Raw genomic sequence first — 23,817 nt, forward strand, 5'->3', positions numbered from 1 at the left:
GGTTTATCACCACTTATTAGAAAATGCTTCCCATATAATTTAACATACCAAATGAGTTTAATTAGTTTAATATTTCCCTCTTAATAGAAAGGGAGAACAAACTCTTTGAGAAGTCCCAGGGCCGATTGGAAATTTTTAAAGTTCTTTTTCAAGTCAAAATAAAGACTTTAATTTGGGGAGAATTTTGTCAAAAATATCAAAAGGCTTTAAAACACTTGGTCAAATAGGAAAAAATGTTTAGTTATCCATTTAATCAAGGTGACAACAGATGGTGTCAAAAGCAAAAAAAAAAAACCTTAATAGAGGGACCTCCATCTTTTTGAACATAAGAAATTATTTTAACAAAACATTGATTTTCTGTCTTTTAGGTAGACTTACTCAAAAATAAAGAAAAACCTTTTTATAACCTTTTTATCAAGAGCAGACCAAAAGTTCAAGATTATCCTCTTAAGAGAGAGACAGTCAAATTCTAATTTTGCGCCAGCTTACTTTTTTTTTTTGAACTTGAACATTTTATTTTGACTCAACAGAGTATTTCTACGCATTTTATTTATTCCTCCAACATTCATCTGAATTTAGGGTAAATCTCACATTATCTTCAGAAATAAGGAAATTAGGGCTCAGGTGATTACATTTTGTTATGATGGCATAACAAAGCAGTTAAACATTACTGTACATCTTTTTGAATTATGTGTAAAAGGAATCATGTACTATATACTCAATTTTTGTATGGTTCCTTTAATTTTTTTAAAAAATATGCTTTAAATATGTGCAGTTTATTTTACGTAATTACACTCCAGTAAATTAGTTAAGATTTTCACATTTTTGCTGGTGCATGGCTCAGGGTGGGATCTAGGGCACAGGTAGCTGAGTCACGCCTAAAAGTGGTGCAAGATCTCTCTTCTAACTGGGAAGAAAGAAAAACATCTTATATGAATATAGGAACAGTGGAATTAAAATAAAGTAATTAACATTTGACAAACCCATTTTTTCCATAAACTAAAGACTAATCTTCAGATATAAAAGGAGTGAAATGAATGAAAGTGGATGAAGACAGAAGAGCACCACAACTGCACACACTGTGGATGCTCCTGAGAAACACAGTAAAGAGACTGCCAGCCAACAAGAAGCCTGCGAGGAGCTCATCAGAGCTCAGAATAACTTCTCCTCATCAGTTCTCATTTGAGAATAAATGCATTACGTTAAACTATTTGCTTTTGGTATGACTTGTTATGCAGCAGCAGCTACCTGATACAATAATCAAAGTGAACAGAACTGAAGGAAATCGTAATAATCTGTTACTTCACAGTCTAGACATTTGTTCTGATATTTGAAGATAGCATTCATGATCACTCTGTTCTTCAAGCTTACTTCATATAATTCTATTAAAAAGTGACTCCATGGAGGTTCCCTAATAAGGAACCAGAGAGGTTGAAGAGATATGCAGATTTTTACAAAACCCATGACTCTGAGTCACAGGATCAGACAGGAATTCACGCTCTCTAGTGGGTCATCCTTTGATCGTTTATATGTATGTAATCATTTGCATATATTACACTATAGAAAGGACATATATAATGGATGATATTGATAGTGTTCATTCACTGCCCATTTAGTGTTTATGAGAAAATTTAGGACAAGGGGAGATATTCATGTAAAGCAATGGAAGGAAACATATTTGTAGGCGGTAATGGAAGTTCTCAAGCAGAATTTAGAAGGTAATTCAATAAAAAACACAATTACACCAAACAATCCTGCACTTCAGTGATAAACTGCTTTACACATAGACACCAATCTTACGTACACTAATAAGTAAATGTACACCACAAAAATAGTTCACATAGTAATAAACTTATAACTTAACATTTTGCTTTGTCATATTAAGGCGGTATCTGACTGTAAGACCATATTAAGTTGGACTATTTGTTGAAATTTTTGTTCCCACATAGACTACAATTGGAGACGTGTATCTAGTTATCAGTTTTACCAGTGACTGTGGTGATGTGGACATTGAGCTAAATAAGAGAAAAGGGTCCTACTGAAAGAATAACACCCAATGATCTGTTAAAAAACTCACTGTATGTTACAGTCCACATTTTCAAGAAGAGCGGCTACTGTAGCGATACAAAGCAACGATGTACAAAAAAGTGATAAACTGTGGTCTCATATTTTCCTCTCCTATGAAATTATATACATGGCTTTGGTTGCCAAGTGCAGTGGGTTTTTTTCCATAGGAGTAGTACAAGTCATGATTATTCTTTTTTTAATACAAAATAAAAATTACTCAATATTATATATTTCATTTCAGAAGAAATTATTCTTAAGAAATCCATGTAGTCTCATGAGATACATGGGAATTTCCAAGTATTTCTTCCCAGGTTGGAAATCTGGTGGGCTCTGGGGACATCTTGGTGAGAAGAGCGACCTCTCCGGAGACTGAGACATCGTTGGGGGCCATTGTTCTGAGCTGGTCCAGGTGGGCTGACACAGACCCCAGTGAGTGCCCTGCACCAGCTTACTTTTGATGCTGAAACTTATTCACATAATTAAATTCATTTTAATCTTAACCAACTTGACCACGCACAAAACTCTTTCTTCAGGGTTTTACTTCCACAAACCTTCTGTCACTTGCTTTTTACATTCAGAATTTGTCCCATGCCTTCTTTCCTTTTTTGTTTCCTAGAATGTTAGGACAAACTTCTCTTTCTTAACAAAACAAACAAAAATGTCTCTATTCTTTATACCTTCTTTACTGAAAACATACATCTTACTTCCCTTGTATACAGAAATGTGTACTTCTCGCAGAAAATTCCCCAGCATGGCACGAAACTTGTTCTTGAATAAATCCAAGTGTCTTCCAGTTCCTCTGAAATAAGTAGCAAAAGGCAGACAAATCTATGCTGAGTAATTAATTTTAACATTTTTTCTTATGTGGCTATGACCTAGATACTCCATAAATTTTTATCATTTAACTTAAGTTAGCAAAACTCTAAAGTGTTAAGTTACCAAGAGGATTTTGAAGATATTTTAAGTACACACACCATAAAACATAATTCTACTTAAAAAGTTCACCCCAGAAACTTTTATTCTTTTTACATCCATTTAGTTTACTTGTTTCCAATAATTATATTTAGATTGCCTGCAAAAACTTTATGAGACATTAGACAAAATCAGCCGTCATTCTGTTAATATTTTTGTTGATAAACTTTGTGACAGAAATAACATGTCTGTATCGTATCCAATGTTGATAATTCTGAGAACATGTCTATTTCAATCAAACCAGCAACTTAAACAAGGTTCCATTTACCAAAGATGATTTTATATCACATTAACTTGAAAGACTTTTAGGTTAATTTCTATTGTACTTAGAAATAATTTATAAAAGCACTTACTTTAAAGTAATTAAATAGAGTTCCTTTAGAAATTATACCATCCAGAGGCAGACAGAGAGAGAGAGAGAGACTTACATATATAAACATACAGACAAACACACACAGATCTTTAAAATTTTAGCCATGTCTCAGGTCCAAAACTCAAAAGAATAGTTGGATTCAAATTGTTTTTCTGGCAGATGAACTAAGTTAAATTTATTTGCTCAGATGGCTAAAGATTTTTACTAAAGATTCTTTTCTTTTTTTTCTGTAAGGATCCTTTTTAGAGCAGTTTTTAAAGTTATTTTTTCCTTTAGAAGCTTCTACATATTAATCAAAGAATGCATTCCATTGTTTCTGAGAGGTTTATGAACCCTCTCTCTCTCTCTCTCTCTTTTTTTTTGTTGTTTTTTGGTGGGGAAGATTGGCCATGAGCTAACATTTGTTGCTAATCTTCCACTTTTTTTTTCCCCGAAGCCCCAGTACATAGTTGAATATCCTAGCTGTAAGTCCTTCTAGTTCTTCTGTGTGGGATGAAGCCATAGCATGACTTGACCAGCAGTGCGTAGGTCCGCGCCCAGGATCCAAACCAGTGAATTCTGAGCCACTGAAGCAGAGTGCACGAACTTAACCACTATGCCACCAGGTTGGCCCCTTGAATCCTCTCTTTCAAGGGTGACCCTTAAGGTAGACTTATCTGAAACAAAAGTTCCCCAGAATGGCTATGATAGAGTGAGATGTTCTTTAGTAATATTATTCCAATTAGGGAGCCATTTGAGAGTTTGTGCTCTGTAAGTATTGAACACAAAATTGGCCAGACTACCAGCTGGTGGCTGGCTGTCAGATGTCCCACAGTTACCATGTTTTGATGGGGTTTTTTTTCTCATTCTGGTTCAGCAAGTCAAACTAGTGATTTACTGTGGTGGGTTGGAAGTGTGTTGCTTTTGGGCGTAGCTCCTAAAAGTGTCACCAATGAGCCAGTTCTGCCCTCTTATGTGCCTTGGTTTCTCCTGCCAATTGTCTAACAAAATCGTAGGGGCTAGGAGCACTGATCATCAACCGGACAACCCAAATTATTTTATTACGTGGTTTGGAGTTTCCTACGGGACCACTACGCATCTTGATAATTGATCTCAGACACCTCTGCTTGGCCCCTGGTCACCCAGAGACACTAGCCAACACCAGCCAGAGGGAGCAAGTGTCCCTTTTCATTGGAGTTAGCTTAAACTAATCCTCATTTGTGGGAAATTTTTTTGGAGTTGGCTGAAGCTGGCCCTCATTCATGCGAGTTGTGACTTTGGCACGCTGACCCAGTTTCTGATTTTCAAGAGAGCCAAGAGGGGAAAACTCTGATGTTAGCCACCAACTATCCTCTCTTTTATTTCCCTTGGCTCAAAAGACCAGAAAACCTGAACACCAGGTTTGGGATTTCCTGCTCTGTGAACACAGAGGACAACCTGTCCCACCCGGATAACTAGAAACAATTATTGAATAAACTCAAGCACCTTCAACCATTAATCAGGAGGTGTGAGACCCGGGAACAACGTACTTTGCTGCGGCTGTAGCTCTGGGGAGCCAGCTGGGTGTTAAGGGCCCTGCTGGTACCACAGTGCCAGGGCCTCTCAATTCTCCAGGTGGTCTCAGGCAGTCTCTCTGGTTCCCTTTGTGTTCTCCGATTTGTCAACTGATATAAAGAGTCTAGATATTGGTGAAGGCATTTATTCAGTCATCAGGGTGAGGAGTTCAAACCCCAGGAAAACAGTTCAACAGAGCGCTCTGATAGAACTGCTCCAAGGGGTGTGAGTGTAAGGGCAGCTGATTATCTCCTTCACAGAACAGTGTGCATGCAGGGAAGAGGAAAGGAGAAAAACACAACTAGATTTCATATATGTCCAAAAAAAGGGATAAAGTATATCTGGACTTTTCTCTAGATGGTACATTGAAGGTATAATAAACAAGAATGTGTTGCTTATATCAAGCAAGTTCAGAGATACTGATGTTATCTTTGTGTGGAGGGAGGCAAGGACCAGGGTTGTTAATTATTTGCTCAGTATCTAAGAAATGCAGCTGGGAAATATGAGAGTCAGGTAGCCTTTTATCTTCCCTGTTGTGGCTCTGTCCAGCTGGTGTCTTCGGTGTGAGGTGTGGGGTTGCAAGGTCATTTTGACACTGGCTGAAGTTGGCCTGCACGGCTGCTCCACAGCACAGCATGGATTTTAATGTACTGATTTAAAAGCCTATGCAGTTTGGTTGCTAGATTTGGCTGTTAGACCAGGGAGAGTGGTCCCAAAAATCTGTCCAAAGTTCCACTCAGAGCATCAATCCAGTGGGAAATACTAAAGCTCTGAAGGTCTGGGACAGGGACCCAGGGCCTGAGACAACCTCTGAGAGCCTTGAAAAAACAAAAATGACCGTTCTTTCACTTTACCTGTGGGAAAGACAGCCATTTTCTGGTGACTAGACCCCATTCTGTGAATCTGCCTTCAGCATTCCAGAGACTAAGGCTAATGGCCACAGGAGACGAGAGCATGGAACTCCCTGACCCACAAGGATTCAGCTTAGTTAACACAAGGGCCTCCACCTGCCCCCAACCGCAGAAACACTAAGGGAAGGTGGTAAAAACTCAGAGGGGGAAGAAGTGATCAGACACCTCCTCCATGGGCATCCAAACAGAAGTCAGTGGAAGTCTCTGCTCCCCCAGCCTGCATCCCGCCACAGAGAACGAGAGGGAGAGGGTTTCCTCCATAGAGAACAAGGGCCGCCCCTTCCCAGGGACCCCAGAACTGGGGAAGCCCATGACCCTGCAGATGAGAAGGTGTGGGTGACGACTTGTTCTGGGGATCAGCCCACACTGTGTCCAAACCAAATCACCACACCACTGGCCTAAAGCTGAAAACAGGAGCTGTTCACCCCCAGGGCAGCCGGGACCGTCGGAGATACCACTCGACTGAGTGGGAGCCCAGCCAGAGCCCGGGCCCTGGCTCTGAAGTGGCAGCTGTTGGGGTTGGTGTATCAGTGTAAGCAATTACTGGCCTGAAGGAGATGGCAGGAAATCCACTCCCCATCCGGGTTCCCTGTAGGGCTCCTGGGTGCCCCCGGAGAAACCACCCCCTCAGTGAGCTGCCTTCCAGGAAGGCATGCCTTTCCTTGCTCTTGAAGAGCAGACTTTGTTAAGAGCTGACCATCCTCTTAAAAGGACTGCTAACACTTTAAATCGGTGAATTGTGTGCTATGTGAACTAGATCTCAATAAGGCTGGGGTGTTTTGGTTTTTTGTTTGTTTGTTTTTAAAGGACTGCATAGACATTTGGGGCCAAGGAGGTTTATAGCAGAGATTCTCTACTGGCAGGTGTAAAAAGATGCTTGATCAGCTGGGAATGATTTCGAGGGTGAGAGAACTGCAGCAGGTTTTTCAGAATAGACAAGGCAGAGAGTTATCTTGAAGCAGTTCTGTTTTGCTCTCTTGGGCGGTGGTGTTGAGATGCCTGCCCTCTGACCCCTGGTGCACAGTTAGTCATCAATGTTTTTGGCCAATTTTGAGGAAAGACATCTCCTGGAGAGATGAGGTAAGAGAGACACATTGGACCACCTGGATCCGTGGGCAGGAAAGGTTTTCTGAAGTCAAATTACCATGAGGGAGTTGGAAGACCATGCCAGTGACAAAGGAGACTCAGGGGCAGTAAGAGCTGCTGCTGGAAACTCTTGCAAATCCAGCCTTCCTGTGGGCTCTGGGCAATAGTCCATGAGCATCAGAATAGGAAATAAAAAGGGAAGAACTTGTTTCCTACCACAGAGCACCACTGAGTGAGGGCTTTATAGAGGGAATCTCAGCAGCTTGATGGACAGGCATCCTCTACAGAATTGTGCAGATGGCCTGCAACATCCTATAGGAAAAGGAGCAACCACAAGAGGCTGCTGCTGTCTGTCCCCCAGTTCATGAGAGCAGAATTGATCCCCAGACCCCCACTTGCCTGAGGGAGCCCTTGGCTCAAGAAGGAGATATCAGCCATCTTCCTAATAGGAGATGTGGGAGCATGAGCATCTAACTGGGAAGTAAAAACACACGACTATAAGTGATTAATCAAACCCTACTCATTGCATTTAGGGGTTCTGTGGAAGACTCCCACTTGTCTCACGGATCAATTGCTCCGCCAGAGTTGGAGCCAGCTACTTTTTGAGACACTAGCTATAATGGTGTCACAAGTTTGGTTGATAAGGCTGGATGTGATGTTGACCATCAAATGTCAGTGCTGGGATGGGCTGAGCTTGAAGGATTCCTACAGCATACCTTCAAACTCTTGGACAGCATAGAGCAGTTGGCAGAATATTCTTGAGGAAAATGAAGGCAAATAAAGTGGTTTTTGAATTTGTTGAAGAGTTATTTCTCTCTGAGACCCAGAACAGATAACAGAAGAGGAAATTGCATCAGAAATTATTTTTGAGGTCTCTAACTCAGACTGTAAATTTCTAAATCTCTGAGAAAGGCACAAAGATGTGGAGACTAAACAACACACTACTGAACAAGCAATGGATCATTGAAGAAATTAAAGAAGAAATAAAAAAATACCTGGAAACGAATGAAAATGATAGCATGCCATACCAACTCATATGGGATACAGCAAAAGCTGTATTAAGAGGAAAATTCATTGCAATACAGGCACATCTTAACAAACAAGAAAAATCCCAAATAAGCAACCTTAAAGCACACCTAACTGAACTAGAGAAAAAAGAACAAATGAAGCCCAAAGTCAGCAGAAGGAGAGAAATAAAAAAATCAGAGCAGAAATAAATACTATTGAAACAAAAAAGGCAGTAGAAAGGATCAATGAGACAAATGGCTGGTTTTTTGAGAAGATAAATAAAATTGACAAACCACTAGCCAGACTTACAAACAAAAAAAGGGAGAAAGCTCAAATAAACAAAATCAGAAATGAGCAAGGAGAAATAACAACAGACTCTGCAGAAATACAACAGATTATAAGAGAATACTACAAAAAACTATATGCCAACAGAATGGATAACCTAGAGGAAATGGATAAATTCTTGGACTCCTACAATCTCCCAAAGCTCACTCAAGAAGAGGCAGACAATTTGAACAGACCAATCACAAGGAAAGAGATTGAAACAGCAATCAAAAACATCCCAAAGAATAAAACCCCAGGACCAGATGGCTTTCCTGGGGAATTCTATCAAACTTTCAGAGAGGATTTAATACCTATCCTTTTCAAGCTATTCCAAAAAATTAGGGAAGATGGAACACTTCCTAACACATTCTATGAGGCCAACATCACGCTGATACCAAAACCTGACAAGGACACCACGAAAAAAGAGAACTATAGGCCATATCACTCGTGAACATAGATGCAAAAATTCTAAACAAAATTTTGGCAACCAGAATTCAGCAATTCATCAAAAGAATCATACATCATGATCAGGTGGGATTCATACCAGAGACACAGGGATGGTTCAACATCCGCAAATCAATCAACGTGATACACCACATCAACAAACTGAGGAATAAAAACCACATGATCATCTCAATAGATGCAGAGAAGGCATTTGACAAGATCCAACAGCCATTTATGATAAAAACTCTGAACAAAATGGGCATAGAAGGAAACTACCTCAACATAATAAAGGCCATATATGACAAACCCATAGCCAACATCATACTCAATGGGCAAAAACTGAACGCCATCCCCCTGAAAACAGGAACAAGACAAGGATGCCCTCTATCACCACTCTTATTTAACATAGTACTGGAGGTCCTGGCCAGAGCAATCAGGCAAGAAAAAGGAATAAAAGGAATCCAAATAGGGAGGGAAGAAGTGAAACTCTCGCTGTTTGCAGACGACATGATCTTATATATAGAAAACCCCAAAGAATCCATTGGAAAACTGTTAGAAGTAATCAACAACTACAGCAAAGTTGCAGGGTATGAAATCAATTTGCATAAATCAGTAGCATTTCTATACTCCAGTAATGAACCAACAGAAAAAGAACTCAAGAATACAATACCATTCACAATCGCAACAACAAGAATAAAATACCTTGGGGTAAATTTAACTAAGGAGGTGAAGGACCTATATAATGAAAATTTCAAGGCCTTTCTGAGAGAATTGGATGACGACATAAGGAGATGGAAAGACATTCCATGTTCATGGATTGGAAGAATAAACATAGTTAAAATGTCCGTTCTACCTAAAGCAATCTACAGATTCAATGCCATCCCAATCAGAATCCCAATGACATTCTTTACAGAATTAAAACAAAGAATCCTAAAATTCATATGGGGCAACAAAAGACCCCGAATTTCTAAAGCAATCCTGAGAAAAAAGAACAAAACGGGAGGCATCACAATCCCTGACTTCAAAACATACTACAAAGCTACAGTAATCAAAACAGCATGGTACTGGTACAAAAACAGGTGCACAGATCAATGGAACAGAATTGAAAGCCCAGAAATAAAACCACACATCTATGGACAGCTTATCTTTGACAAAGGAGCTGAGGGCATACAATGGAGAAAAGAAAGTCTTTTCAACAAATGGTGCTGGGAAAACTGGAAAGCCACATGTAAAAGAATGAAAATTGACCATTCTTTTTCACCATTCACCAAAATAAACTCAAAATGGATCAAAGACCTAAAAGTGAGACTTGAAACCGTAAGGCTTCTGGAAGAAAACGTAGGCAGTACACTCTTTGACATCAGTATTAAAAGGATCTTTTCGGACACCATGCCTTCTCAGAGAAGGGAAACAATAGAAAGAATAAACAAATGGGACTTCATCAGATTAAAGAGCTTCTTCAAGGCAAATGAAAACAGGATTGAAACAAAAAAACAACCCACTAACTGGGAAAAAATATTTGCAAGTCATATATCTGACAAAGGCTTAATATCCATAATATATAAAGAACTCTTGCAACTCAACAACAAAACATCAAACAACCCAATCAAAAAATGGGCTGGAGACATGAACAGACATTTCTCCAAAGAAGATATACAAGTGGCCAATAGGCACATGAAAAGATGCTCATCATCGCTGATCATCAGGGAAATGCAAATCAAAACTACACTAAGATATCACCTTACACCCGTTAGAATGACAAAAATATCTAAAACTAATAGCAACAAATGTTGGAGAGGTTGCGGAGAAAAAGGAACCCTCATACACTGCTGGTGGGAATGCAAACTGGTGCAGCCACTATGGAAAACAGTATGGAGATTCCTCAAAAAATTAAAAATAGAACTACCATATGATCCAGCCATCCCAATACTGGGTATTTATCCAAAGAGCTTGAAGTCAGCAATCCCAAAAGTCCTATGCACCCCAATGTTTATTGCAGCACTGTTTACAATAACCAAGACGTGGAAGCAACCTAAGTGTCCAGCAACAGACGAATGGATAAAAAAGATGTGGTACATATATACAATGGAATACTACTCAGCTGCAAAACAGAACAAAATCATTCCATTTGCAATAACATGGATGGCCCTTGAGAGAATTATGTTAAGTGAAATAAGCCAGGGAGAGAAGGATAATCTGTGTATGACTCCACTCATATGAGGAATTTTAAATTATGGACTAAGAACAGTTTAGTGGATAGCAGGGGAAAGGTGGGGTGGGTGGTGGGTACAAAGGGTGAAGTGGTGCACCTACAACATGACTGACAAACATTAATGTACAACTGAAATTTCACAAGATTGTAACCTATCAATAACTCAATAAAAAAAAAAACATAAAAAAAAAAAAGTCTAAACCTATGAACCTTGTCCTAGAAGAGGGGACTCAGAGTAGCTGATGTCTCCAGAGTCCTCTCGTAAGGTACCATCTATCCTGCCCCAAGCCTGGTGTTCCAGATGCAGGCTGTGGAGAACACAATTCAGCCTATGGAGAAAACTGAGAGTTACCAGCAAGTAAATGTGTTTTCCAGTAAAGACATTGATAGACTCAGGGGAAGAATGAAGTCCAACTTGGCTGGGGCACGTTCCTAAAAAGTCTGCAAAAGTAGCAATTATTCAGAAAAAGAAATGAAGGAGGCAATGAAATACAGAAACGAGAGTGCCCAGTGGGAAATTCATTTACTTCACAAGCCCAATGCCTCCAGGGCTCCCATTACTTCTTTATTTTTTCTTGTCTTATAACACTGGCTGGGACCTCCAATACAACTGCTAAATAGAAATGGTAATAAAGGTGTTGGGGCTCAGGGCAGGCTGCCCCAAGATGTGCCAATTGATTCTTTGGAATTAAAGTTACTTGAGAAACAGCCAGTGCAGAAAGGGCACTCCGACCTCCTCTGTCCCCATGAAAGCAGTCGTAAGTCTCCCAAGTGAAAATGCGCCCTCCCTGCACCAGGAGGGAGAGAGACATCCTGAGTGCCAGAGATGGGGAATGCGGGGCCAAGGAGGCTGTGATGACAAGCTCTGCTTAGATTCCTCGCTAGTTAAGCACAGAGGCCTAAGTTTCTTTGTATTCTCAATTCTTCACAAATTTATTGTTCTTTGTCTAAAAAGTGTAATAGCTGCTTGCCTTGGTCACTCTTAGATCCCATTTCTATGTGACCTCTATAAGAAAAATTAAATTTAGGGTTTTTTCTCCTGTTAATCTGTCTTGTGTGACTTTAATTATTAGACCAGCCAGAAGAACTCCAGAGGAGTGGGGGAGAAATTGCCCCCTCCCCATCAGCAGCATCCTGACTTATTCCTATCATTAAAGAGAAATGTCCAACATTCCCAATTAAGCATGATATTTATGATTACGTCTTAATAGATACACCTTATCATGGAGGGTTCTAGGACCAAAGCAGAAAAGAAATCCACACCTCACACTCACCAGTATGGCTATAATTAACAAGACAGGAAATAACATGTTTTGGAGAGGACATGGAGAGAAAGGAACTCTCATGCACTGCTGGTGGGAGCACAAACTGGTGCAGCCACTAGGAAAAACAGTATGGAGATTCCTCAAAAAATTAAGAATAGAGCTGCCATATGATCCAGCTATTCCACTGCTGGGTATTTATCCAAAGAACATGAAAACACGAATGCATAAAGACACATGCACCCCTCTGTTCATTGCAGCATTATTTACAATAGCCAAGAATTGGAAGCAAACCAGGTGCCCATCAACGGACGAATGAACAAAGATGTGGTATATATAAACAATGCAATACTACTCAGCCATAAAAAAAGATGACATCTTGCCATTTGTGCAACATTGAAGGACCTTGAGGGTATTACGTTAAGCAAAATAAGTCAGAGGGAGAAAGCCAAATGCCACACTATTTCACTTATAAATAGAAGATACAAACAACAAAAAACAACCACATAGATACAGAGATTAGATTGATGGTTACCAGAGGGAACTCAGGAGGGAGAAGGGTGGAAGGGGTGATTAGAAAATGTGTATGGTGATGGAATATAATTGGTCTTTGAGTGGTGAACTTGACGTAGTCTACACAGAAATCGAAATATAATGATGTATGCCTGAAATTTATATAATGTTATAAAGCAATTTTACCACAACATAAAAGAAAAAGAAGAAATCCAGAGCATCCTAGTTTTGTTAGATATTTTGCTCTAGAAAACACAGGGGAAAATGGGCCATAGCAAAACAAGCTGCTGAGAAAGGTGTCCTGGATGGAACCTTTGCTGGGCTGGGTCCATGAAGAGCCTCTGCATGTGCTCTGGCTGCAGGATAGCTCCATGCTTTCTGCTGCTGACTAGACCTATTTAGGAGGCAGAGGAGGAGGCTCCTGTCCGCTGCAGAGGGATGGGTCCAGATCATTTGAAAGAGTTCCTAACGATCTATGCCTTGATCTTAGAAGGCAGTTCAGACCATGATTTTGCAAATCACAAATTGTTCACGTGGGAATTCCCACAGCTCCTAAGACTGGAAGGAAGTCTCCCCAACCAAGAAGGGAGGGGAATTATTACTGAGACAGTGCCTAAGAGCTTAGGGAAATCAGAATGCCAACCTTCCTGTTCTATGATTGTTGACTGGAGGATTGCTCACACCAGGAAAAAAAAACCCACAGTCATCGGGGCGTGCCTGGTGAAGTCCTGGACAGAGGAAAGGACCTTAGAGGGAAGTTCCTGCTGACACCTGCTGTGCCTTGCTCCTCACCTGTGGATGGCAGAGACCCTGCAGGCGGTGAGGACGAAGAGGCCAGAAGGGCTGCGAAGGAAGCCAGGACCTCGGCGCACAGGACAGAAGCTGGCTGGAGGAGAGCACTTTGCGTCGGAACCAGAGTTTCTTACCTGGAGACAGTGGGGGATCTAATCCCAGCACTGCCACTTGCCACATGAGTAAACTCGGTCAAGCTTCTTCACCTCTCTGAACCTCCTCATACGCAACGGAAATAGTGATTACCTGTCTCAGTGGGTTGATACGAGAAATAAATAAAACAAACTATCCCAAAGTCTTGTGCCAACCAAAAAGCAAAATGATCAACAAACAGTGGGCCCATGTCAAAATTCTTGTTTTAATTCATTAATGAGAGAATCGGCAAAGAAGTTTTTTTAGAAACTAGTTTGAAGAATTTTTGAGGATATAGAAAGACAATCAGGAAAGGAACTCCAAAGTAAAATTAAGTTAGATATAAGACTCTTAACTTTCAACAGGGCGATGAAAACCATAACATTTAGGGGTTTAACATCTCTACAGGCTATGAAATCATATTACCCCATCAAGCAGATAGAAACTGTCTACTGGAGGCTCCACTGTGGCTTGTTAATCAAATACACTGTGCCAACCATATTCCATTTCCTAGAAGTGTCAGACGATGGAAGATTAACAAGTAGCAAGGACTTGATTCTATTCAGACAGATTCTAGCATGAGATAAAAGATTTAAGCCATCACCATTTTGTCTTTTTCCAGGTTTGAGATGATGGTTGCCTTTCACACTTCCATTCAGCAGCAGCCCAATAAGTGTTTGTAGCTACCTCTCCCCTCTTCAGCCCATTTGACTTTAGGCTGAATTCTGCAAATTAGGAGGCCAGAAGATAGGCTAGTACCTGCACCCAAGCAGAATGGTTCTGGCTGCCAAGTGGAGGGATGTACGGGGAAGTCTTTTCCACTGGCATAAGCTCTTTTCTTTAGCTGCTAAGCACCAATTGCCCAATTCCAGATCCTCTCCTTGTGCTTGAGGACTTTTGTCACAACCATGAGGAACTTGGCTGAAGGCAGGAGCCTTGGGGAGAGAAGCAGCATTTCATACAGGTCCTCTTACAGTCCCCGGAAATCTCAGTGGCCGGATCTGCCTGGTGAGCCAAGGTCTCTTTTGTGGGCTCAAATATTACATGAATTTTGCTGCTAAAGTACTAATTTCTCAACTTCCCACTGCCTTGTTCTTCTTTTGCAGCTGGTGAAACAGGAAACCAAATCAACTTGCTCTGGGCTACAAACCCTGTCTGACTCTGCCCAGGGCTTCCTGTAATAGGCACACTCTTGTTTGTAAATTACAGTCTCGAAGCCTGCTTCCTCCCTCACCTCCGCCTCTTTCTCCAGGCTGCCAGTGCCAGCTGGGCCACCCCACCTATCCAGCTAGCTCAGGTATCAACTGTTGATAGCTCGGGATCAATGCAGTTCTTCAAAACCAGTGACCCATCACTGACGGTGAAACTCAAAGGGCACTCTCGGTCACCTTCCTCATGGTCCTTCTGAGGGGGCTCAGAGAAAGCAGACCCATTGGACTTCCAGCTAAAGGCAAACAGAATTAACAGTGGTAAATTTCCCCCCAAAGAATCCATTAACAGCAAGTCCTACAGTGCCTTGTCAAGGAGATTCAAAGGCACTTGGATATGTTGGCCCCACCCCACCCCAACACACATACATACACATACACACACCACCATGTCACACCATTTGGATAAGTGAGAGGCAAAATCAGGTTGCTCTCTCCTTTTGTGTATTCTCCCATTAAAATCCCTAAATGTTGAGTAAGGCCTGGGATGCAGCTTGGTGAGCCCTGTACACCTTTTCCATCTTTGCCTGGGCCAATTTGGGCCAGCAGCTCACCTTTAAAAATGGCTCTCAAAACTGCATAATCTCCATTTCTCAATGCAGAGAATGCATTCACGCTCCTGCCTTAGCTGGAAGCACTTGCTTTCAGGGACCGATAAAGCTATCCTTCAGAAAACTGAAAAGGAAGCCATTCTGTCCCCGAGCCTTCCCACTTGCCCAGCAGGAGTCCATCTCTGTGTTTGATGGCAATACTCCTCCATCCCATTTTAGGTCCCAATCCTCATTCTCCACTGGCTGCCAACCATTTTCACTAACATGTTAGCTGACAATAAAACAGCTGGTAATTAAAGCCTTGGTTGGTGAATAAAGATTTAAGCTGTTACCTTTCCCTGCTCGTTTGCATTTTTATGATTAAGGACTACCACGAACAAAAAGCCCATGATCTAAAGTGAGTAATCTTCAGCATGGAAAGCCAGTTAATCTGAATTGCATTTTGTTGAAGGGTAGGAGGGGCTTGCTCCTCCTGAAATCCTGGGGGTTTTGGCCACCCCCTCTTCTCTTTTCAGGCACGAAGCACTTCTGGAGTCTCCAAAGAACCCCTCTCCCTCCTCAACCCCCGGAGTTGGGTTCCTCTTCAGCCCAGGCTCCTGGGGTCAGAAGCACAAAATCATCCCAGACAGGGTTGAAGGGTTCCTGCTGTGTTGATGCAGCCACTCAGTGCCTCATATGTGCAGAGAGACCCCAAGCCAGCCTCTGTCTCCCAGGGCACAGGGCACCCCCAGCTTCACAGAGCAGGAGAGTTAGAAAGGGGTACGGGCAGCAGGAGGAGAAATTGATTTAGTCCTTAAGCAACACACTTCCCCTCAGAGTCCAACCACACACAAAACAACTGTAATAGAAATACTTCCCCTTTCATTAAAACCCAGCAGCTAGGACGAGTGTTCCTAACCTTTCAGGGGTCTTTGGACCATTTTGAGACTCTAATGAAAGCCATAGAGGAATGTGTTTATACACATGCATTCAAAATGATATGTTCAACTTCAGTTCCATTTCAGAGATACATAGAAGATCAAGCGAAGAACCCTGGTTGAGAGATTCTGGTGAGAGCTCCCCATCCCCTTCTTCATTACTAACACCGCTGACCCATCGCCTAAGTGAGAACAACAGGAAGTTTTCCAAGGCACAGCATGGAAACTCAGATTGGGGGTTGGGTTCTGCTGAGAGATGCCCATGCATCTATCTTCTGGCCTCCCCATTTCACCAGGTCCTTGGACAATCCAGAGTAATGATAGAGAGGTTATTTTAGATAATTCACTCATCACCAGAGCATTCACCCCACAGGACAGCATTGGAGTATCCTGTTCTCTGAGTTGACTTTTATTAATGCATCAGCCTATCTGCTCATTCCTTTATTATTTAATGAGTTTGGGAGTAGAGAGACAAGGAAAGCTTCCAAAACCTCTAAGAAGAAATTACAAGTGTGGGCCACACACACACACACACACACACACACACACACCCCTCTATGTAGTTATCTCCCTAATTTCCCAAGAGTGGCATCTAAGACATTTAGCTGGAAATTAAAGTTTATTTTAGAGAACACTATGAATTTCCCTACGTGTCCCTGTTCCCATATCACCCATTTGGGACAACTTGGAAAATCATCAGCTACAGTGTCTTGGACTTTTCAGAATCCTTAAGTCCTGGAACCAATGACTCAGGACCGTGAGGCTGGAAGAGACTCGGGAACAGTTTGGGGAGAACACGGGGAGGAAACAGGCAGCAGTGGGCACTGAAGGTTCCCAGAGATGGGGAGTGGGAGACAACACAGGCCTATTTTTCTTCCTTTGGGTTTTCCAATTCTCCCTCCACCCGCCAGGAATCTCATTCCGCCAGAGAAAAGCAGGAGACCAAGAGAGGCCTGAGGTATCAACTACTTTATTGTTCTGCAGGGACAAGTCCAGGGGCCAGCCCCAGGGGCCATAGCTCTGCTACTCCTTGTGGATGTCTTCATGGGCCAAGAGGCCCACCTTGACCACCAGGATGAGGAACTCCTGGAAGTTAACAGCACCATCCTCATTGATGTCCAACTCTTTGAACCAGGCGTCTGCATTCTTTTTCTGTCAAGATTGAGGAGAAAGAGGCCAGAGTGTGAAGATCTCAGGCAGAGCTGAGGCCTGGCTGTCTCCACAGAGCAGCGTGGGGGAGCAGTGACTCAGGGCCTCCTCAGAGCCTGGCAGAGAACCCCAACCACACCAGCCCCTCCTCACCTTCAGGTACTGAGGACACTCTGTCTCTAACAATTTCTTCAAGTCGTCCCTATAGATGGCATGGTAATTCCCTTTAACCAGGGAGTAGTTGTGGTAGACATCAATGAGGGAGTTGATAGCATTCTCCAGATCCGTCAGCATGATGCCCAAGGAGTTGCCCCACCTGGAAGAGGGAGTACGTGGGGATCCCAGGGTGGGGATGGTGGCTCTGCCCACAGCAGACTGAAGACTAGGGGGATACTCAGAAGGTTCATATCCCAAGTGATGGCTTTGTCCTGGCCTGCACCACCAAATAACTAAACCAGCAATGGCTACGGCTAATGATGGGAATGGGTGGGACAATATAGATACAAGCGTGGGAGGGTTAGGGTCACACACACACACTCTCTCAAAGTGCCCGTTAACTCTCCCTATGCCCTCATCTCTGCCCAAGAAGGGCCTTGCCTTGGAAACGACTGTGCCCTCACCCAAAAATGCTAGAGGACTCAGCTCCTTCTTTGTCCTCTCTTTGTCCCTCCCCTCCTCTGGGAGCTCTGGATTTTGGTCCAGACCTCCCTGAGTTTTCTCTCACCATCTCAGAAAAAGCTGTTCCACTCCCCGGCCCTTCCCAGGGGGAGCCTAAAGTATGGGGCAGACAGGGATAATCCCACTTACCAGGTCTCCCCGAAACAGAATTGACAGAGGACATGCACGCCTGAGTGCTGGCTTCGTTTTATAGCAGCTGGGCTTGGCCAGCCCCGGCGCCTCAGACCAGTCAGAGGCAGCTGCTCCCTTCCAGAGTTGCTACAGCTTCTGGTTTCCCAACCAGGTGAATGGGGCAATCACTGCACAGAATGAAAATTTCTGACAGGGGGTATATTGGTGGTGGGGGGTGCGGGGGGGGGCGTTGAGAGGAAGACAGAAGGCGTCTGCCAGGCAGCAGAGCTCAGCAGGAGAATCCAGGAGGAGGCCATGGTGCAGACTCCTTTTGTGGGCTGCTGGCATCCCCTGGCTTGGCCAAGCAGGATGCCCACTCCTGAGTCCTCCCTCCTGGTGATGATTCTAATCCCATGCATTGTGGCCTGTCTGTGCATCTCTGAAATGGAATTGAAGTTGAATGCAGCATTTTGAGTGTATATATATATAAGCACATTCTTCCATGGCTTTTATCAGGTTCACAAAGGATCCAAAGACCTATAAAAGGTTAAGAACACTCGTCCTAGCTGCTGGGTTATAGTAATGAAAGGGGTAGTATTTCTATTATTGTAGTTTTGTGTGTGGTTGGACTCTGAGGGGATGTGTGTTGCTTAAGGATTAAATCAATTTCTCTCCTGCTGCCCATACCCCTTCCTAACTCTCCTGCTCCATGCAGCTGGGGGTGCCCTGTGCCCTGGGAGACAGAGGCTGGCTTGCGGTCTCTCTGCACATATGAGGCACTGAGTGGCTTCATCAACACAGCAGGAACCCTTCAACCCTGTCTGGGATGATTTTGTGCCTCTGACCCCAGGAGCACAGGCTAAAGAGGAACCCAATCTAGGAGTGTCGGGGCTGAAGTGAGGAGTTCATTGGAGAAGCCAGAAGTGCATCCTGCCCAAGAGGAGTAAAGGAGGTGGCCAATTCCCCCAGGATTTCAATAGGAGCAAGCCCCTCCCACCCTCCAACAAAATGGCACTCAGATTAACTGGCTTTTAACGCTGAAGATTTGTGGAGCATTTCTCTTGTTACAAAGCACTTCACATCCATATACTCTAAGAGCCACAGAGCACACTTATCAGGAAGGCAGGGCACAGAGCCCAACCAGTCAAAAGACATGGAAGGTGAGGCTCAGAAAGGTGAAGCGGTTCACCCAGAGTTCCCAGGGCGGATGTGTAAGAGGCCAGACTGCATCCCAGAGCATCAAGCTCCAGTGCTCTGACAAGAACATGACTCTGCTGAGAAAACTCCACTCTCCCTTTCCTCGGTGCATTCTACAAATATTTACCCTGTGCTTCCCCAGGGCCTAGGCCGTCATTGCCTCCTAGAGGAAGTAAAAGGAGTTGGCCTCTCTTTCCGTGATTCTGCAGCCCTTTGGGCTTTATCACACATTAACTTTATAGCTGTGTGCCTTTGGGCCAATTTCTTACCCTCTCTATACCTTAGTTACCTCAATTATTAAGTAGAGATTTAACACAGAGTCTACTTTCAACCTACAGAATGGGAGAAAATATTTGCAGATCATATATCTCATAAAGGGTTAACAGCCAGAATATCTAAAGAACTCCTACAACTCAACAACAAAAAAACAAACAACCCCACTGAGAAATGGGCAAAGTACTTGAATAGACATTTCTCCAAAGAAGATATACAAATGGTCAATAAGCACAAGAAAAGATGCTTCACATCACTAATCATTAGGGAAATGCAAATCAAAACCACAATGAGAAACCACCTCACACCTGTTAGAATGGCTACCATCAAAAAAAAAAACCAGAAAGTAACAAGAGTTGGGGAGGACGTGGAGAAATTGGAACCCTTGTGTACTGCTGGTGGGAATGCAAAATGGTGCAACTGCAATGAAAAACAGTATGGTCGTTCTACAGAAAACTAAAAATGGAATTACCATATGATTCAGCAATTTCACTTCTGGTATATATCCAAAATAATTGAAAGAAGGGTCTCAAAAAAATATTTGTACATCCATGTTCATTATTCACAATAGCCAAAATGTGGAAGCAACCCAAGCATCCATCCATGGATGAATGGATAAATAAAATGTGGTTTATCCATACAATGGAATATTTTTCAGCCTTTAAGAAGAAAGGAAATTCTGACACATGTTTTAACATGGATGGACCTTGAGGACATTATACTAAATGAGATAAGCCAGTCACAAAAAGACAGATGTTGTATGAATCCACTTACCTAGAGTAGTGTAGGGGATTGGAATTGGCCACGCCAAGATACGTCTCTTTGGCATAAGGATTATTTTGGGCTGGTTAATTTTTTTTTTTTAAAGATTGGCACCTAGGCTAACAACTGTTGCCAATCTTCCTTTTTTTTTTTTAAGGATTGGCACCTGGGCTAACAACTGTTGCCAGTCTTTTTTTTTTTCTCTCTTTCCTGCTTTATCTCCCCAAACCCCCCCTGTACACAGTTGCATATCTTAGTTGCAGGTCCTGCTAGTTGTGGGATGTGGGACGCCGCCTCAACGTGGCCTGACGAGCGGCGCCATGTCCGCACCCAGGATCCGAACCTTGGGCCGCCACAGCGGAGCGTGCAAGCTTAACCACTCGGCCACGGAGCCGGCCCCTGGGCTGGTTAATTTTCAAAACTGCAGACATGAGAGGAACTCTGAAAAGTAGAAGTTGCCCTTTGTAAAGAGACACTTACATTTGTAAAGGAAATTTCCATCTGTAAAGGTGTCTCCTTCTCTACACCAGTAAGAAGGGGCGATGACCTTACCTCTAGAAACTCTTAGCAATGCAGAAGGCATTATAATAATAATGTTACTCTTGTTTACTGTGCTTTTCTGGTAATCTCCCATAACTGACTCCCCCCACCCCCAACATCCTCCTTTGCCTTTAGCTGAGGATGGTATTTAAGATGAGAACCTCTGCCATTTTCACGAGTTACTCAGTTTTCCTTAGTCTCTCCCATGTATACAAGTTATAAAGCTTTGTTCAATTTTCTCCTGTTATTCTGTGTCAAGTGAATTTAATTTGTAGCCTAGCCAGCAGAAGGACCTAGAGCCAGTAGAGGAAATGTCTTCCTCCTCTACAGTAGTCAAATTCGTAGGGACAGAAAGTAGAATGGTGGTTGGCAGGCCTAAGGGGAAGGGGGATGGAGGTTGTTATTTAATGGGTTAGAGTTTCAGTTACAAGATGATAACAGTTCTGGAGATTGGTTGCACAGCAATGTGAATGGACTTTACACGACTGAACTGAACAGTTAAAAATGGTTGAGATGGTCAATTTTATGTGTATTTTGCCACAATTAAAAATTTTTTAAAATGTTTAATGCTTCTGATAAAGATCAAGCCTGCCCCAGGGAGAGGAGCCCCCCGCGTCCTGCCCTACCTACTGATCTAGATCATCCTCAGGAAGCATAGGACGTCCTGGCCTGATCAGACCTGATTCCTATCCAAATTTATAGGACCACCCAATAACCGGACCTCATCTGCACTGATACCATTTTAACAATTTTTCATGATCTTTCCTTTGTCTTGTAAAGAAGTAATTCACATACCCATGCCTTATAAATTTAGCCCTACCCTCAACCCATTGCGGCTCTTCACTGCCCATGGGTCCTGTCCCCGTGCCATTCTCTGAATAAAGGAGCACTACTACTAGACCTTGAGAGTCCAAGAAATCTTTCTTTCAACTCCTTGGCTTGCCAAGCCCACATCACTTCCATCTTAAAAAAAAAAAACATAAAGAATCTACCTTATAGAGTTGTGAGGATTAATAATATATGCAAAATATTTATGATTTGTGGAAATATGTATTATATTTTAATAAAAAGTTTACATAAAACATATGTAAAGCGCTTAGAGCAGTGCAGTTAGCAAGCACTGAGTGAACAGAAATCGTGATTACTGCCCTGGAAATGTGCCTGGCTCCCCAGCTGGACTGCAAACCCTCGAAGATCCAGACTAGACCATCCACCTCTGTCTCTCCAGGACCCAGCACAGTGCCTGGCAAACACAGTAACAGCAACAACAATCAACTAATAGCTAAGATTCACTGGGCTTCTACCACAGGCCAGGAACCGTTGTAAATGCTTTACTTATATCAGTCGATTTAATTCTCCCAATAATCCTATGAGGTATGCACCATGATAATGCTCACTTCACAGATGAGGAAACTGAGACTCACAGAGAGACACAACATTCAATGCATCAAATAACCAAAGTGACTTACGACGTGATGTGACATCATCCACCTCTTTGCCAGTAAAGTCCTCCTCGTGCCTCCTGATCCAGTCCAGGCACCATCTGCTCGAAGTCCACCCCTGACGCTCCTTCCCCTACCCTATCAACGCTGAGTTAATTCCTGTCTCCTCCATGCTACCCAAATCCTTACGCATCGCAGCGGTGGCCCTGCTATGTTATGACTCCTCTGTTTATTGTCTGCCTTTTCTTTGGGACCAGGTGCCCCTTTAAAGCAGAAACCACATCACACCCCTAGGACCTCGTACATACTGCGTGCTTAATTAATACTTATTGAGTGGATACGTTAATGCAGAATTGAACGTTTGATCTATTCCTTATCCAATGCAGAAATTCCCTTTATCAAACCCAAATACATGAAATCGTTTTTGGAACAAGGCAGAATATAAATCTATCAAGTAAATGCAATCTAGCTTCCTTGGCAAGAGGTTAGTGAAGCTCTTGACAGGAAAATAGGGAAAATTCTGACATTTAAGTTTCAACCAATGATCAAGTGCTTCGTGCACACCTGTTACTCACCAGGTCCTCTCCTGCACGACCCAGGATAATAACCCCTTACCCCAAGGAGCACATCATACTTTCAAAGTGTTTTTGCCTCCGTTCACTCATTTGATAACCCTGTGAAGTGGACATTACAGGTACAATTATCCTGTGACAGATGAGGAAACTGAGGCATGGGGAATTACTCAAGGTCCTTCCTATGGGCATGTGTTCTGCTTTGTCTTGGTGCTTAGGTGCCAAAAAGCACACATTAGAACAAGCAAGGTGGCTTTCCTGAGACTCTATGTAGGATTTGTTCTCCAACCAGGGATGGAGCTCGTGCTGACCTCTCTCAGTGGGAGTGGTGATGAGGTTGATGGAAACGACAGCTTCCCCAGACCCTGACCCTTCAGGAGACACCTCTCTTGAAGTCACTCCCTTGAGAATGGCCCTGGTGGAGACAGCTCTCTTCTCCAGAAAGTAAGGGAAACAGGCCCCAGATCCAGTGAGGGAAACTTATGGCAGACGTGAGCCATGACCTCCTCCAGCATTGTGTGCTTGTCAGTGGAGCATGCTGACCAGCGAGGCCATGAAACATCACCCCCAGAGATGCTCCCCGTGAACAGACAGCCTTTGGGGCTCCAGGGGGAGCAAGGGCCAGGTTGAGCTGATCTAGCAGAAGAGGTTGTCAGGAATTGGGTAAGCGCATTGGGAAAAAGGCACAGCCTGTAATCAGACTGATGGACGGACGTGGGGCAACCCAGGGGGAGTGGAACCCGGTCCTGTTTACAGGAAGGAGTTCAATCCCAGGTACATGTGCCAAC

At 42.9% G+C, this 23,817-nt stretch overlaps 1 protein-coding gene across 1 annotated transcript; it reads right to left on the reverse strand.

Annotated features, from left to right (window-relative positions):
- Window positions 1–17,259: 17,259 nt before the first annotated feature.
- S100A8 (S100 calcium binding protein A8) lies at window positions 17,260–18,415 on the reverse strand. The gene is made up of 3 exons (XM_014864981.3): window positions 18,262–18,415; window positions 17,608–17,770; window positions 17,260–17,457 (listed from the first exon to the last, which is right to left on the reverse strand). The coding sequence occupies exons 2-3, from the start codon at window positions 17,746–17,748 to the stop codon at window positions 17,329–17,331; spliced, it is 270 nt and encodes an 89-aa protein (XP_014720467.1). The 5' UTR covers window positions 17,749–17,770; window positions 18,262–18,415; the 3' UTR covers window positions 17,260–17,328.
- Between the last annotated feature and the right edge of the window lie 5,402 nt (window positions 18,416–23,817).

Source organism: Equus asinus, chromosome 25 (assembly GCF_041296235.1).
Source record: "Equus asinus isolate D_3611 breed Donkey chromosome 25, EquAss-T2T_v2, whole genome shotgun sequence".
In the NCBI taxonomy this organism is placed as follows: domain Eukaryota; kingdom Metazoa; phylum Chordata; class Mammalia; order Perissodactyla; family Equidae; genus Equus; species Equus asinus.

Coding starts and splice junctions, on each gene's coding strand:
- S100A8 (XM_014864981.3), bottom strand. CDS start 17,748: ATGCTGACGGATCTGGAGAATGCTATCAACTCCCTCATTGATGTCTAC. Junction 17,458..17,607: donor AGTGTCCTCAGTACCTGAAG/GTGAGGAGGGGC, acceptor CAATCTTGACAG/AAAAAGAATGCAGACGCCTG.